This window comes from Apteryx mantelli, chromosome 15, assembly GCF_036417845.1.
Source record: "Apteryx mantelli isolate bAptMan1 chromosome 15, bAptMan1.hap1, whole genome shotgun sequence".
NCBI classification, from domain to species: Eukaryota; Metazoa; Chordata; class Aves; order Apterygiformes; family Apterygidae; genus Apteryx; species Apteryx mantelli.
Genome location: NC_089992.1, coordinates 25993708 through 26011031, shown reverse-complemented (window position 1 = coordinate 26011031; position 17324 = coordinate 25993708). Strand labels below are relative to the sequence as shown.

General features: G+C 51.6%; 1 protein-coding gene across 1 annotated transcript; it reads left to right on the top strand.

Moving 5' to 3' along the window:
* Window positions 1–5063: 5063 nt before the first annotated feature.
* Window positions 5064–10036, top strand: NMB (neuromedin B). Its single transcript, XM_067305502.1, has 3 exons — window positions 5064–5240; window positions 6026–6228; window positions 9753–10036. The coding sequence occupies exons 1-3, from the start codon at window positions 5105–5107 to the stop codon at window positions 9798–9800; spliced, it is 387 nt and encodes a 128-aa protein (XP_067161603.1). The 5' UTR covers window positions 5064–5104; the 3' UTR covers window positions 9801–10036.
* Window positions 10037–17324: the final 7288 nt, after the last annotated feature.

Sequence of the window (17324 nt, the reverse complement as noted above, 5' to 3'; positions counted from 1 at the left end):
CCCATTCAGGATCTCTGTTGGGCACCTTTGTGCTGTTGAGGCTAGTTTTTAACAAGACTACTGTGCAGGATGAATTCAGTGCTTCTCAAAGGCCTGAGTGGATTTTAGCTGCACAGTTACCTTTAGCAACAACCCTGTTGCTCAACAAGCAGTGAAGTCCCACTTCTATCCTCCACTAAGACCCTGAGCAGCTTTTCCACTGCTCTTCACAGGACTAAAATCAGGATTATGGGCCCATTTTACTCAGCTCTCCCCACATGCCCCATCAGGCCAAAGCTTAGTAATCAGCAATTGTCTCAGTGTCCCCTCAGTGCCTGAGTATTTGCTACAATGCTGGGACAGGGCAGGACTGACTTCCATCCAGGAACTCCACACTCTCCTTGCCCCAGAGAAGGACCAGTCGTTCCTATGTCTGGCTTGAAATGTTGTGCCTTGCCAGTCCCTCATCAGTAGCACCGGGATCAGAAATACTTTCCCCTCCTCTCACACCCAGACCCAGATAACACTTGCAGCTTGCAGCTGCCAGCTGAAAAAGAAGAAAGATCTGTGCTGGCTTGGTCACATATCTAGTTAAAATCAGATCAGAATAAAAGTCTTCACCCATTTGAAATCCTGTATTGGTTCCTGCTGCTTGGAACATGACAGTCCCTGTCCCTGGGGCTGGCATCCTCTCTCAGCTAATCTCCCAGGAGCATCCTGCTGCACGGAAGGAAAAGGACTTAACCCCCGTCACGCTTCAGTAGGTGCAGTAATTGCTCAGGACTCCTTTCTCTGGCCTCTCTGTAATTGGTATCACTTCATCCCTGGCTTCATCCTCTGTAATCCTACAGGTAACCCCTTGTCTTGCTCTTCACCACCTTTGGCTCACATGCCACGACACAGCAAGCATCACACCAGACTCGGCTCTGCTGGCTCACTGGTAAGTGTTTCAGCCCTGCCATCAGGGAGCCAGGACAGATGGAGTAAGGAGAGTTTCTTCACCTCAGTTGGCCTCTTTAATCCCTGTTGTGCAGAGCCTCTCCAGGAGGCATGCCAAGCTTTCTCCAGATGCCCCAAATTTCCAGCACTTTTGCAACCGTTAGCGAATTTAAAACTGTTTTGAAAAAAGGCTTGAAACTGTGTCAGTCTGTTTCAAGGTATGTTTTCTCAGTACACAGTGACAGTGCAGTACATTGGAGGAGGGATACAGGCTGCAAGAGGAAACAGATAAAAGAACATGTGCTTGCGTGGCTGGAGCACCAGCTGCAGCAGCAACTGCCATGCAAATACTGCTGCTGCTCCAGAACATCAGTTTTGGAGCAATATTCCTCAGAAGGTAGTAGCTCAAATGGGGCAATGCAGATCAACCTTGCAAGCTTGACCACCTGGAAAAGGGTGAAACAATGCCAGTCAGAGGAGGAGATCTCAGCTCTGTGGTACCTCATGTGCACTGGCAGGATGGGATCATGGGCATCATCCCAGGCAGCCCAACCAAACTTTAGTGAAACCTTCCAGCAGGGTTCATGAGGGACTGCCAGGTGACATCCGAGCCAAAGCCACAGTCACAGCCATCTAGCACCACCAGGACAGAGGGCTGAGGGCCTCAGGGCCTCCTCTCTCAGCTGACCTGATGGAGGAGATGAAGCTGTCATGATGTGAGTGAGAGTCAGGGCCACAGTGCTGTAAATGCCACACCCACAGTGTGCATTGTATTTATGTATGCCAAACGGTGCACAGGGAGTATCCTAAAGGGCCATCTCCTTGAAAGGTGAGCGGAGAAGTGGCCCCAATGCTGCCCCACATGCCATTACTCCAGCTAAAAGGGAGAGCTGGGAAAGTGAGAGAGTGAGATTCCCCCAAGAGCAGAGCTGATGCAACCCAGGGCCTTGAGCACACGTGGGCATGAGGCTAGTGGAGGCCTCCCTGGTGGGTGGTAGACCAGCTAGTAGGGCATGTCTCCTAGTTGGCCTGCTGGCCTATCTGCATGTCGTGCCTCCCGGCTAGACAGAGTACATATGCTGATCGGCTAGCTGCCTTAGGGGAAGTCTGCACCCTCTGACTGGCCAGCTGGCTGCCTTCAGGGAAGCCTGTGCCTTCTGACTGGCCAGCTGGCTGCCCTGGGGGGAGCGTGCACAGTGTGGAAGTATGCACTTGCAAGTGGCAGGAGGGAAAAGGGAATGGTGGCAGGAGTACTTTAGTTTGCTTTTAATTTTTTTTCCCTCCTTGTAACATTAAGGCTGCCTTTGCAATTAGGAGTCTAACCCCCTGCTGTTAAGAGGCATGAATCTTATCTAGCCCCTTTCTCTTGAAAAGCAGTAAGTGCTGAGAACATTGCTGACAAATCTTCCCCTGTGCTAATTCCTGGGAGAATTGGATCATCTCAGGCATTTCCACACCCTCCCCCCACCCCAGCCAGCATCCTTGTGCAAAGTCACAGACCTGTAAGTTTGGCAGAAGTTGTCAGGGCCCTGAGTGCACTAATAGGCCTTAATGGCCCTGACCAGCCTCACCTGGGACCCCCACCCATGCATCCTCTGCTCAGGGACGCAGGAGCTCCATTTAAACTCAGTCCTGTTGTAGGATTATTGGTCTCCAGTTCAGCCATAGCCTTGCCTGGCTATGGACCCCAACCTGCAGACTGACTTCCTGGCTTGACCTCAAAGCTGCCTCTTTACCACAGCCTGATCAGCTGGAGTCTTGGCTGAACCTGGCTGCCATCTCTGGGGCTGCCCTGTTTGCCCCACTCAGGTACTGTGGGACTGGGCCCCTGCCGGTGAGGCCCATGCCCTGCTGGCTGCGTTATTGTGCTAGGCTCTGGACTCCCTATCCCTTAGGGAGCAAGCTGACCTTTGCTGCTCCCTGATAGTAGTCATGTATATGCAGCACAGTGAAGAGCAGCACAAAACAGATAATTCAAAACCCAGCACATGAGAACTCTGGGCACTAGAGACTTGTCTAGTCTTTGCCATTTCAGACATGTGGGTTTTTCCTGCACCCTGCCAACCCCTGAGAGTACCCCTGTAAAAACCTGGGGAACTGGATGAGCCTGGAAACCCCTGTGGGCTACAGGCAGGTGACAAGAAGAAACATCACAGTCTGTGTCCTCTGAACAAATGCCTCCGGTTCTTCATGGACTTCAGTTTGCTTGAGCCCTAGACATCCCCGGCCATGCACAGTCCCTGTCTGTGCCTCCCACCATTCCTGGCTGGCATTGCTCTATCTCTGGGCCTGGCATCCCTGGGCATACGCAGCTCCCATCCCTGAGCATGCATAGCTCTGTCCCTGTCCTTGCTGGGCACACATAGCTCCATCCATGCTGTTGCTGGGCATGCATGGCTCCATCCTATTAACAGAAAAGGAAGAGCTGTTTGGGGATGTGATAATCAATGGCAGGTTTCGCTGTAGTGGCCATGAAACATGAGGGGGTGTGAAAAAAGCAAGTAGTGGTATACAGACCCTGGACTTTAGGAGAGCAGACCAGCTTATTGAGGGAACTGGTAAGTAGAACCCCATGGGGGCAGCTGTGAAGGGTAAAGGAGCGCAGGAGAGCCGGCGGGTGTTTCAGGACAGCATCCTCCAAGCAGGAGAACGAACCATCCGTTACTCAAGTAAACGAGCAGATGTATCAGGAGGAGAGCTTAGCTAAACAGGAAACTTGGAACTGAGCTCCAATGTTGAAAGGCAGTGTGCAGGTGCTGGAAGCAGGAACAGGCTACATAGGAGAAATTTAGAAACATTACCCAGGCACATAGGAGCAAAGCTCAGCTTGCTGAAATTTGCATGGGATGTCAGGGCTTCTACTGCTACGTTAGTTGAAAAAGGCTGAGCAAGAAAAAATGTGGGACCATTGCTGAATGGGGCAAGTGATTTAGCGACAGAGGACACGGATAAAACTGTGGTACTCCGTTGCCTCAGTCTTCACTAACAAGGTCTCCCAGGTTCTGTACTTAGAGGAGGGATTCAAAGAGAAGAATAACCAGCAGTGGATGAGGGTCAGGACAGGTATTAGTGGAGAGAAGTTGACCCGTAAAAATCCGTGAGACCAGACAGGCTGCATCCAAGGGTGCTGAGACAGCTGGCCATCTGTGTTAGTGGATGCCCTGCAAAGCTACTCTCTATCACTTTGGAAAGTCCCTGTCATTGTGCAGATTGGGGGAGGACCCTGACGACCGGAGAAAGACAAATGTCACGCCCATCTTCAAAAAAGGCCAAGAGAGCAGCCTGGGAGCTACAGGCTGGCTGGCCTTACTTTGATCCCTGAGAAAATCATGGAGCAAGTCTTGTTGGAGCACATTTCTGGGCACATGGAGGAGCAGAATCTGATGGGGAACAGTCAGCAAGGACTGAGCACTGGTAAGTCCCGCCTGGCCAACCTGATTGCCTTCCACGATAAAATCACTGGAGTTGTGGGTGAGGGGAGAGCAGTGGCGTCATTGATCTTGACAGCAGCAAGGCTTTTGACACCGTCTTCTACAATATTCTTGCATCCGGGCTGGGGCAGTGTGGTTCTGGGTGGGTGGACAACCAGATGGATAAAAATGGGTTGGATGGTGGGGCTCAGAGGACCGTGGTTAAGAGATCGTGCTCTCCCTGGATGCAGGTCACACCTGGGGCACCGTAGGGGTCTCTTTATCCAGCCCTGCAGGAGGCAAGGGGTGTGCTGTGGTCAGAGTTGCAGATGGCCCCCAAACTGGGGTGAACGGCCAAGACACTCGAGGGCAGAGCTGCCACCCAGAGGGACGGGCTGGCAGGAGCCTGGGGAACCTCGAGGAGGAAGCCGCCCAGCCGTGCCGCGGGGGAGGAGGCGCCCCGGGCCGGGAGGAGCCCGGCTGCCGGGGCAGGGCGGCGGTTGTGGGGGGGAGAGGGGGGTTAGGGGCGCGGGGGGGGCGGTGCCGGGGGCGCGGGGCGGTTGGGGCGCGCGGTGTCAAGGGCGGGAAGCCTAACGGCCCCGCTGGGCGGGGGGAGGGGTGGGAGGGAGGCCAGGCGCCGCGCGCCACAGCCCCGCGGCGCGGGCGGGAGCGGGTCCCGCCGAAGCCCCGCCCCCTGCCCCGCCCCCCAGGCCTATAAGTAGGGGCGGCGGCGGCAGGGCGGCGGCAGGCGGGAGCGGGTCCCGCCGAGGCCGGCCATGGCGGCTCTGCCCTGCCTCCTGCTGCTGCTGTGCGGCGCCGCGCTCGGGCCCGCCGTGCACCTCGACTTCGCCGAGCACCGCAGCCAGGCGGCCAAGATAAAGGTCAACCCCCGCGGCAACCTCTGGGCTACAGGTACTGGCGGGAGCCTGTGGGGTTCCCAGCTTCAGATGGAGGAGGCTGGCTGGGGGTGAGGGACCAATTCTCAGGCAGCCTCGAGGCCTGGCTGAGCACTGCCAAACTCACCTCGGAAGTGGGGTGATGGAGCAGGCTGTGCCAGGTCACCTCTGTTAGTGGGTGGCCCTCCAGGGGGTTCCTACTGTGCCTCTTGGGATGAGGGATGAGCCCTCTTCTGGGAGAGAGTTGGGGTCATCTTCACTCTCACTGTGATCTGAAATGGGTGTCAAGGGCTCTGGTCTGGAGAGGTTTCTGGCAACTTGGGGATGTGGCAGGTTGTGACCAGTCTCCTGCTCCCCCTCCCCGCACAGCAGAGGGGGGATGCTGGAGGGCTTGCTGAGCCCTGCTGCAGCAGGTTGGTGCTGTAGCTGGCAGGGAAGGCACTCTACCTCCTGTGGTGGCCAGAAGAACATCAGGGCAGTGATGAGGCAGCCTCAGCTTTATGGAGGAATTCACATCTCGTGGTGATGAGTGCAATATTTCTTTAACCCTAGAGATCTTGACAGCAGAAGGAAAATTCCCTGAAGTCTGGTGTGGAACAAGGACCTGGGATTGCTGAATTATTCCTCACTAGCTCCTCACTGTATTGTATTTGGCTGTTTTAGGCAGGTGTAGGTTTGCTTGGTGCTTCCCATGGAATTGTGTTGCTATGAGGTAGCAGATAATAGCTTAATGTCCATCTGCCAGAATCCCTGCCCCCCTCTCCAGGCGTTTTCGTGGTACACAAGTGTGTTGTATTGCAGGTCACTTCATGGGGAAGAAGAGCGTCTCGGGCTCTCCACACCTGGAGTCACCAGAAGATCCTGCTGTGCCGATGGTTTTTGGTCCCTCTCTTAGAGCCTTGCTGGAGGATATGATGGAACTGCTTACCCGTGAGCTCCTGAAAATCCTCTTGCAAGAAAGACTTTTGGATGAGAACCAAGGGAAATATGATCTCACTGACCAGGTGAATATTGACTAAGAGGAAGGGAGATGCCCTGAACAGGGAGGTGTTAGAGATGCTAGTCTGCAATAGCCAGCCTGGCTGGAGATGTGAGCATCTGCCCAAATGTTAGGGTGTTTCTCCCCTCCCCACCCCCTTCTGCTCCTGTTAACCCTCCTTAAACCACCTCTTAAGAGCAGCCATAAAGGGGCAGAGGAGAGATATCTCTAGGCTTGTGTCCAGTCGGACCATTGTTAGTTGTCCCAAGCCCTTGGGAAGGGCATGAGGATGAGCAGGGGATGTTGTGGTGGAGCTGTGGGAGTGGTGATCTTCAGCCCAGGGATTGTTAATGAGCATCTGGATGCGGAAGAGAATGGCTACTGAGGCTGCCATGGAAAAATATGGCCCCTCACCTTGCCTTACCAGCCACTTCAAGGAACAGGAAATCCTACCTCCCCTCTCTCTAAAGAGAGGTAAGTCAAGAGGCATGCAGCTTCCTACATGCAGGAAAAGGAGCCTGTCCTGCAAAGAGGTCTTGGACCCCCATCCTGGTGTTGCGTTGCCTTGGCCAGATCCCTTGCTACTGGGGGAACGCTTAGCGCTGTTAGCTTGGCTTGCGAAGGGGAAGTGTACGTGGCTCATACTGCAGTGCAGAGAGGTCTCAGGGATCAAGCAGGCGCCCTCTGCAGCAGGAGCTCTGGTAGTCCTGCTGTGCATCAGCAAATCCTCAGCCGCCGCTCCCTGACTCCTTGGTGTAGCTTTTGCCTTGGAGCTCACCCAAATCCTGGTGGAAAATCCCCCACTGGGGATAAAGTGCACACACAGATCCTCACAGGGACATGGAGATGGAATTGCTTGGTCTGTCTGGCTCAGCCTGACTGCTGCTTTATGTGTGCTCCCCTTGCGTCTCACCCTTTCTAGTCACTGCAGGAAATAATTGAGAGTCTAAAAGGGATGAAATCTGCTTAGGTGGGGTCTACACATACTATCCTCTGAGCTGCTGTGCTTGAGGAGCTATCCAGTAACACTACACACAGGTAAAACGGCTTCTGTCATCTGGGTTTAGGCAGCACTTGCTCTTCTTTGTTCTTTTGGGAAGGTGTGAGTGGAGCAGAGCTGCAGGGATGTGAGCCTGGGTGGCACTGACTGCTCAAGCACCTTCCTGACTTGGTTTCAGCAGATCAAGATAAACTGGGGCTCTCCCAGAGAACTGGTCCCATCAGGATGGGAACTTTGTAGTGAAGAGACAGCTGGGCGTCGCTGAAGAAATCAGCCCACTCTGCTCCCTTTGAGGTGCCATGTGCTATGACCACTGCACTGCTGCAGCTTGTGCTTCTCAGACCCAACTGAAGGGGAGGAGAGGGCTCTGAAGGTCCTAGACCTTCCTCCAACCTTCCATGGGGAGTCTTTGAGGAGGGTATTTTGCTGCTGCATGAGCTGTTGGAGATGGTGGGAGGGCTGGTTGCTGTGCTGCCCTGTTTCATGCACTAGGATGGTAGCGAGTGTGCAGTGCGAATTCAATTAAAGTGATCCTGTGGTTCTCCTCTGTGTAGGTAAGTCACACAGTCATTGCTCTCACTGCAGATATGCTGGGGTGGAGGCTGTCCTAGGCATCACTGCTGTGTTTCAGACAGCCACCTGGATGTCTGTGCCCTGCCAGCCTTATCAGTGCTCATTCCCAGTGCTTGAAGGCGGGCTCTGGCCAGTGTTGAACACCAGTCTTTGGTACATGTGTGTGCTGGGTGTTGAAGCTCCATCACTGGAGAGTGCTTTGGCTCGTAGTTAAGCTGGCTCCAGCTGGCTGGGTACCTTGTTGTCCCGGTGCCTCTCTGGTGGCTCTGCTGGAGATGGAATGCCCTGCACCCATGTGGCATCTAAACTGAGGTGTCTGGTGTGCAGCTGGATCCTGTTTCTTGCCCCTCTCCTCCCAAAACCCCTCAAGTCTTTTGACTTGACCCAGTTGGTGCCCTGGAGTGCTAGCTGTCCTTTCCCTGACTGTGTGGCAGTGGAGACTGCTCTGTGCAGGGTGTTACATCCAGTTCTGGCCTTTCAGCATCTACGAGCACCTCGTTTGACTCGATTCCTGCCTTCCTGCTCCTTTCTTCACTCCTTCCCTCTCTCCCCTGGGACATTCTTGTCTTCAAGTTGCTGGTTGATAACACAGAACTGTTTCTCCTTGGTGTCTTTGAGCACTGTCTGTGTTATGCTTTCTACTGGGTTCTTAGTATTTTTTTTCTCTCATGTGGGTGACATGATGCCATTGCCAGTTGCTACTACCTTTTCTGCTTTCTCCATCACTATGGCTGTTGTTGGACACCTGGGGTCAGCAGCAAGCCTCTGCTTGAATTGATTTGCTTGCCATGTTCACTGGCTGTCTATCAAGCTGTTTGACATGGGTGAAACTCTCCATCCACCCCTGCTCAGGAACTATCATTTTCATCTTGATTCAGATTAGAAAAGCACCTTCCTTGGGACCTGCCAGTCAGCAAGGCAGGAATTCTCATGCTCTCTAGATGTCGCTCCACTGCACTGATACACTTGCCGTGCTGTGTGGCAGGGTAAGCATCAGGGGACACAGGCTTTTATTAAAAAAAAAAAAATCAAACAGGCTTTTTCCTTTCTGTGGTTGTCACTGGTGATTGACAAACTGCTTCTCCCTTTCTATGGGGCCCCTCTAAGTACCCCAGGACTTAATCTTTTTGCTTGTTCTCCTTTCACATGAGTTAGTCCTGCCTGCTGCTGTTAGGATTTGGTCTTCTCAAGACATCTTCTGGCCCTTTGCAGAGCAGGAATCCATGGGCTGCCTCATGCTTTGGGTAGCAGAAGTCACACAGAGCAAAAGGGGTTTGAAAAATTTTTTAAACTACATGCAGCAGGCAGGCTTGACTCCCAACATGTTTGGGGTAGTGGGTCACAGTGCCTCCCTGTTCCTGTGCATGACAAAGATTTGGCTGGCAAGGGAGGATCATCTCAGTGCTTGGTGGGGGTGAGAAGGGCTGTCATCTCATTGCATAAGTGGCAGCATTTCTCCAGGAGACAAACAGCCTGGGTGTATGGACTGAGATGACTTTAGAGTTGTGGGGAGAGCCTGTCTGCATGAACACAAATCCTGTCCCACACAGCTCTGGGATTTCTGAGCAGCAAGCAATTCCACAAAATCCCTCTGACTCTTCCCTGCTGTGTCTTGCTTTTTGCCTTCTTGCCTTGCTCCCTGCCAAATCAGACCCCGAGGCTGCCCTTGACCCTGAAACATGACCCAGAGGCTGCTGTCTCATTGCAGCAGGGCTGTATTGCAGTAAAGTTCACCTCTGACATCTTCCAGCTGTTGGAGTGATGGGGTGGGAGGGGGAATTTGGGCCCCTGGCTCCTTTCCTGTTGTGTGCTGTCCCTCTAGCCCTTGCTGTCCTGAACCACCTGTGAAAGCACCTTCTTAGTCCAGCCTGGGGCATCAGTCTGGTCTTCTGATCCTATGCTGCCCAGGAAGGCAGGCGATGTAGGCAGAGGCCGCGTATGGGGCAAGCGGCTTACTGTTGTGCTCTTCCTTGTAGGAGACAGGGCTTTTAACAAAGGTGCTGGAGAAGTATTTTTCAAACTGAAGAAGCACAGCCACAGAGGATGGGGTCTGCAGGCTCGTCTATGTACGGCGAATGAAGGAGAGCAACTTCCTTGTGGGTTACTGTAGCAACATCACTTTTGTTTATTTTTTTTCTGTAATACTGTTAATAGTGATTGCCTGTATGAAAAGCAGAGCCTCCCTGTACATTTCCTGTATGTTTTCTGCTTTCTTAATGTCTAATGTGCCCCTGTCAATAAAACCAGCTCTTTGCACAGACCAGCTCAGCCTTTTCTTTGGGGGTAGAAATGGGGGAAGTCTGTGGGTTGTGCTGGGGGAGGAGGGAAGGTACGGAGATCACTCTTAGCACTGATGGAGTTGGGTTGTGATTTTTCTCTTTATTGTGAGTGGCTGTGTTTCTCCCACCTGGGAGCATGTGGTGCCTGATAGTGTAGAGCACATCCTGCTCTGTGCACCATTGCCCCTAACCATCCAGTGATGCAGCCCTGGGCTTGAGCAAGGCTGTCAGTGCAAGCATGCTGACCTCCAACCTTTTCCCCTTAACAGCCATGAGGGGATAGGATTCACTCCCTGCAGCCTCTACTCACTAAAGAAGGCACAAACTGCTGTATAACAAAATTGCAAGCTTGGATGAGCTGCTTGCAGCACTTGCTGCTGGAGCAAGCCCCTGTGGCATCAGTGTGACCTCCTAGCTGGAGAGATTAGCAGCAGTTTAAATGGCAAACCATCATGAAAATAAAAGGCATCTTGCTCAGGTCCTGGATGTGGTTTCTGATACAAGCATGGTCTTGTGGTCCTAGGCTGGCAGGACCCCAGGGTTTCATATGTACACATGGCCCAAAGCTGGACCTTGTTTTGCTGTCCTTCATCTGCTGGCTGTGACCACTAGGCACTCAGCCTGGCTTTGGCCGCCTCTGGAATTGTCACCTGGTGCAACTTCACCTTGTGCACACAGTTAAAAACATTTATGCAAACAGAGGTGTAGATCCCGGATCCTCCATTGTGCAGGACAGCTGAAAAAGGCAGATATTATTTTAGACCTCATTGAAACAGCCTCTCTGAAAGAGACTGTACAACCCACAGAAGTGCTGAAGAATGGGAAAAAAGCTTTGCAAAGAGAAATAGAGCCAGGTGCTGAACCTGCTCTCCTATGTCCTAGGTAAGTATCCTCATCTTGAGCTGGCTCCTGGAGAGCTTTTCAGTGGCCAGGTTCTGGCTTGATTTAAAAGAGCGAAAGTTTAAAGCTTTTTGCTGCTAAGTAAACCCAGTCCCAAGCAGAGATGGGAAGGGTGGGATCTAGAAATTTTCACAGTGTGGAAGAAATGGGTCTGATCCTGCTTGTTGACCTGCTAAAAGGCCTTCTCCATGTTGTTGGTCATGCAGGTGGGGCTGCAGCTGAAGACCCGGATGTCCTGGACCTGGGGAGGAGGAACAGGACTTCTGAGAAGCTCCTTGCTACTAGTCATGGGGAGGGAGCGGGAGTGGGGTCACACCATCCTAGAGGCTTCTGTGAGTGGCACATGGGATTGTGACAGAGCTGTCCCCTTGCCAGGAGGCTTTAAACCAGGAGAGAGATCCATGGGTCACTTGTTTGTGTGCCTCCCACTGAGGGCAGATGCTCTTCTGGGGACTCCACAGAGCTTGCATGGACCTCAGGGTGCACCTCCTGCAGTGAGGTGAAGAAGGGCATGAAGGGGGACCACCTGAAATGGGTGGCCGAGCACAACCCTGTGAACAGGCTCTGATTCAGCACCTTCTGGAGTGCCTCTTGCAGATGTACTGAAAGAGACCAGTGCACGTCAGATGGCACTGCATAATCCTGGCACCAGCCTGGCAGCCTCTCCAGCAGGCAGCCCTGATGTGGGGCTCACCAGCATGGTGATGCCCCTCTGGGGCCCCACACAGTGTTTTGACCCCCATGATAGTCACATTGACGAAGACCAGGGGTTTTGCTCCTCTGCTGTGTCAGGACAGGGTCAATTCTGCTTCCTAAGATTAGGTGGGCATTGCTGCACTCTTGCAGCATCCTCCAGGTTGGCCATATCCCTGCTGGTCTCTACTTGTGGTGCATCACAAGAACAGCTTCTGGTCCTTTATCCTTGGTGCCAAGGAGATGGTTGTGTACACTGTGGCTGATCTGGGGCAATGGTAGGGCTGCCCACATGGATAATCAAAGAAGCCTACCCGGCTGTCTGTGCCTGTGGCTCACCTTGGCCCTGCAGCTTGCTTCTCTGACATATGGAAAAGCCAGGTGATTCCGTCGGTCAGGATCTGGGGACCACCAAACCTAGTGCCACTCTGCAAACTCTTTTGCCTCAAGGGGAGTTTCCCATAAAACCCCTCCCTGAACAACTGACAGTGACTCATCTTTCTTAGCTGCCCCCAACATCATTGCAGCAGATTCTTAAGGGAGCAACGGAGCCTGGTTAGATAAAAAGGCAATTTGGCTTGTGATTGGTTTGAACTGCTGCTTTTGGGGGGAACAATGGGGAGCTATAAAAGATTAACACCATCTTGCACAGTGTGGACCCTGCTCCAGACAGCTGGGCTGAGCTCAAGACCTTCCACCCAGTGAGAAAGGGACACCCGCACTGTGATTCCTAGGTGACTGATGGGGCATGGAGGGATTGAATCTCAGAAGAGAGCAACTTCGTTGTGAACCTAAAGCGTACATAGAATAATATTTAGTGCCTGGCTATAGCGAATTAGGCTGAAAGATTAATCTAAGAGTGAGTAATAAATGCTTATTTACTTGTGGCCGTGTTACATCTGGAGTCCTTGCTCTTTTACGGTCCCCCTTATGTTAGTGAACATTCAAAAGAATCCTTGACTCAGCCACCTTGGCGCAATGCCACACAGTGCTTTTCAGGTTTAAACTCAAACTCTTTCCTATCAGTTATTTTCTGTCTTGCCCCACTGATGAGACATTTCACACGTTCCCACTCCAGGTGACCTTGCTGTCTCCCATATCTGTGCATCTCTGTTCTTTGTGGTGGGTGTTTAAAGTCCTTTGCCCCCATCACTGCAGGAGTTGGGTAGTTTTGGGGAAGGGGATAGTTCCTTCAAGTCTTGTCTTCCAGATCATGTCATGGCAGCATCCAAAACAGGCAGTTTTCTCAGCTGATCAGACCACCATGCACTTGGGAGATCCCTTCGCTAAAGGCTCTCAGTTCCTGCCCAGTCTAGTCCATGCCCCCTCTCCCTTCTCCCATGGCACAGAGCCAACATAGGAAAAAAGAGACAAAGCACAAAAAAGACTCTAGGCATGGTTTTACTGACACAATTTGTTTAAAGGAAAACACCAGCCCACCTCAACTTTCATGATAGTCCCCAGGTAATGGGTAGGAAGAACAGGTCTCACTGCTGAAAGATCACAAAATCTTTTATGCTTCACCTTACTTATAAAGTCAGGGGAGCCAAGGACAACCCATGCAAAATTGGTAACTGATTCCTCATTATTATGTTGGGTTGTGTAGACTAGATCTGGAGTCCTTAAAAATCATCTCCCTTCAACATTTATGCCTCTGTAGCCTTCCTGGGATGGAACAGACTGCCCAAAGTTCAGAGCCCAATCTGGACCTCCAGCTCCAGGTACCTGTCCAGGCCCTAATTCCACAAAAGCATCCATAGGTAGCCTGGCAATTTCCTGTGCTCCTAGACATGTTCTGCACGGGACTTCTTGGAGCCATCCAGATATCCAGGCTTGGTTTTGCCCACTTTGAAGAAGAGGTTAGAATGAAAATAAGTCTCTCTCTGCTAGCCTCATGCTTCAGTGCATGCACCACATCGCTCTAAGAGCCACTGGTGCTTAGAAGAGGGTCTGCTCCTCTTTTGGGTGAGTCACTTGCACTCCCAGACACAGCTCAGCCTGGCACTAACTGCATGGGTTGGGGCTTCTCACTTAGAGATGTTTGTCCCACGTCACAACCCTGTTCCTAGTGACACCTTCTGGCTGACTCTGGTCTGCAACAAATTCAGTGTAATGTTCCCTACCTTCCCCTTGAAAGCTGTGCCAGTTTGCAGCGATGTTGAATTCCCCTGCAGAGGAGGCTGGCTTCCCAGCACCATCGATGGAGAGGATGTGGACAGCAAAGTTCTCACTTGTTATTAGGCTCCTACTGACATATTTGTAAGACTAGGTGCCTAAGAAGAGTTATGAGCCCAAATGCCTTTGTGGATTTTACCTGAAAGAGCCAAGCTCAAATTTTTGAATTTTCTTCCAGAGACTTCCAAAAGGGGCATCTTCTTTCAACTGACTTTACAGAGAACTTGGCTCCTAACTCAGGTGTGCTGGCTAGCCTAATGGAGAAGATACCTCATGGTTAAGTATTGTACTGCTCGAGCTCAAGTAGACAGTCTGGGTCTCGACTGGTGTCATTAGCATAGGAAAAATGAGAATAAGTTTGATGTCTGTTGTTGCCCTTGTGCTCAAAACAGGTGTTCACATCAGTATCAGGGAGCTGAGGACATGTGGAGCAGAGACACAACCTGCAGTATCCCCAAAACAATGCGAAAGTCATCAAGGTCATACATCATGAACATGAGCCTCAACTTCTCCTCTGGAGAGCCTAGTAGAGCAAAGCACAACACAAGCAAAGCTCAGGGGATTAGCACAGACCCTGCAGAGGGACCTTCTAAGGTCCTGTTGAGACTTTCTGGGCAAATCAGTGATGTCACTGCAGAATGTGCAGTGCAACATACACTTGCACTTGCAAAAGCAACACACATCCCCAAGGCTACGAGATACTGAGACAGGTGGCCAGATTCTGCGCTCTTCTACCAGAACAGACTCATTGACATAGCTGGGGACAGCACTGCTCTGTGATCCAGAGACCAGCAGCTTACCAAAGCATATATGCATCTCTGGCTTGCCAGGCAACTCAGACTCACAACCTTCCCAAATTTCTGTTCACGTGAAGATGCATGGTAGCATCCAATGAAGGGAGCCTGGGGATCTCTTCTTTTAGTGATGGGCTTCCCATGTAGTGATGTGTTTTGAAATAGATGGTCACTGCCCTATGCCTCTACTTGGCTAGTGACCAGGAGTTCACCCCAAAGTTGTACGTGCCCTGACTTTTGGGTTCCCCAGCAGGAGAAATAAAAAAACAGAGTGCCAAGTCAATGACCTTCTCCTATCCCTCAAACCAGCACTGGATCGCACCTTTCATGAAGATCACCAAGACATCCAGGAACTCTCAGAAGGAGTTGTACCCGTTGCCATCTTTGTTGGCCAGGGAGAACATGGACTTCCCAAACATGTCCTGGGGCTTGAGTCCCAAGCACTAAGCAAACTCAGCCCTGCTCAGCTCGCACATCAGAGACTCCTTTGCCTTTCTGTGAAGAGTCATTGTTGAGGTCACCAGCATCTGACTTGTCAATATCCCACACCTGTGAGATGAGAACTGACCAGATTCACAACATGACTGTCTGGGATCACTTTGGGACCCTTCTCCAAAAACTTATTTGCAGCAAGGCCCTGAGCATTTTCCCCCATGAGAATGATGCTGCTGTGGCACAGGCCCAGAGAGATGGAGGGGAGTTCCCCACCATTGGGCATGCTCATCACTGACCTGGACCAGGCCCTGAGCACACTGATGTGTCTTTATCATTAGCTCTGCTCCAAGCAGGGAGTTGGAATAGAGATCTCTGAGGTCCCTTCCAGCCTTGAGCCCTGCGCTGCTCCATGATTACTGCTGAAGACTCAAGGCCAATACTGCTGCATCTGAGGGATCCATCATGTATCCAGCTCAATGTTGTCTACACCCACGTACAAATCTGAGCAAATAAATGTCTGACAAATATTTCCAAAATTCCAAGAGCTGACTCCTCTGCTTCTTTGTCACAGCCTCCTTCAGCAGGTCCTTCTCCCTCATTTCTGATGCTCTGAGTACCAGCCCACTCCCTTCCAAGTAGATGTTCAGATCTTCAGCAAACACCTTCCACTTTTCCTCACTATTAAAAACCAGCATTTGTGGCAGATAGGAATTCCCTGGCCATCCAGGGAGCCTCAGCTCAGCAATCCATCCATCCCCATTGGTCAGGAACCTCTGGTATCTCCTGAGGAACCAATTGCTTTTGAATTCTCTTTTGCCTGTTTTCTGGTTACATGGAAGCCCAGCCCCCAGTGAGAAAGTACACTCCATGAACAAAGCCACCATATCTCCTTGTCCAGCCCTGGGCCAGGAACTGCAGATCCTGCCATAAATCTACCTTGCTGTGTTTTCTAAGTGGGTTTCCTTCCTGAGCTTCCAATTCTTATACTGCTCCATGAAAATAGATATGAAAGACAAAGCATCCCTGTAACTACCAAAGACTTAAGGAAACATAAGGTTTAGGGTGCTAACCTCAGGTGTGCTGCTAGATGCTCACACTGGAAAATGCTGCTGATGTCCACTCCACAGTCCCCAGGGACATTGGATAATATTCATGTTGAGGTAACTCAACACACCTACAGACTGATCTTCTCAAAGCACCTGGGTGACTTCTGGTGGATACCCATGGCTCTTATATTTCTTGGGTGTTTTGAGAGCATTACCCTGGAAACCTATCCTTAAGCATCTGTTTCAGGACTTTGGTAGACATCATGCCTCCAAGCTTTTGAGAAATCCCAGTCTTTTGCGATCTGCCTGCTCTGCTCTGGGATCTGCCTTTATGACATTTGACTGCTGATCCACACCATACACAGTCTATCAGCACAATGCCCCATCACACATCAGGTCATATTCTTTGGGGATCTTCAGGAGCAAAGCTTTATTCCTTTTGCTGCTGGGCAGGATCATGCCCACCCACTGCTGGAACTGGAGGTTGACGCTGTGGACCATGGACCACTTCCTGTCCAGCACCTTGATCTGCATTTTCGACTGGAAGAGCAGGAGAATATGTTGGCTGGGCTCACCAGGGCCCTGACACTCCAAGGCTGTGGAGCAGAGGGAGAGGGAAGGGGGACCTCCAGGTTGTGTAAGATGAGGAAGGGCTTAGGAAAGACAGAGGGCTTTCTCCAGTGAGAGAGGCTAGGGAAACTAGTGAATTGTTCAGGTTTTTCCTTCCACATAAAAGAGCTCTGCATTTGTTCCCCTTGCTGCTCTAGACCAAGGCCATCCCTCCATGCCTATGCTTGGACTCCTTGTGCTCACAAAGCTCAATGTTCTCCAGAACCTGCTCGCAGCAGAGCTGGCTGCTTCTGCACAATGTGAGCAGAAGTGCACTGAGGTCAATGATTCAAATGAGGATCGCTTCCTTGGAGTGCACAGATTGTCATGGAGCAGAACTGCAGCAAAAATGTCCAGCAGCTGCAACAGTTCAGAGCATGAATGTCTACAGGGCGACCATAGCATGTCTCCTGGACTTCTCCCACTGCAGTGGCTGTGGCATGACTGCAGAGATAGATAGGAGAAAGAAGTGAAGCAAGGTAAGAGAAATGGAGACAAATCACCTGCACCACTGACATTTGCTCCTATTTAGGTGTGGGACTGTCCCATGAGAAGGAAGTGGCTCAGATGGATGTGGGTGAAGGGCCACTGCCACCACTTGGTGTCATTGGTATCCC

Bases quoted from the DNA above. Each gene is read 5' to 3' on its own strand.
- NMB (XM_067305502.1), top strand. From the start codon at position 5,105: ATGGCGGCTCTGCCCTGCCTCCTGCTGCTGCTGTGCGGCGCCGCGCTC. The intron at 5,241-6,025 runs GTACTGGCGGGA...GTTGTATTGCAG, and splicing joins CGGCAACCTCTGGGCTACAG to GTCACTTCATGGGGAAGAAG. The intron at 6,229-9,752 runs GTGAATATTGAC...TCTTCCTTGTAG, and splicing joins AATATGATCTCACTGACCAG to GAGACAGGGCTTTTAACAAA.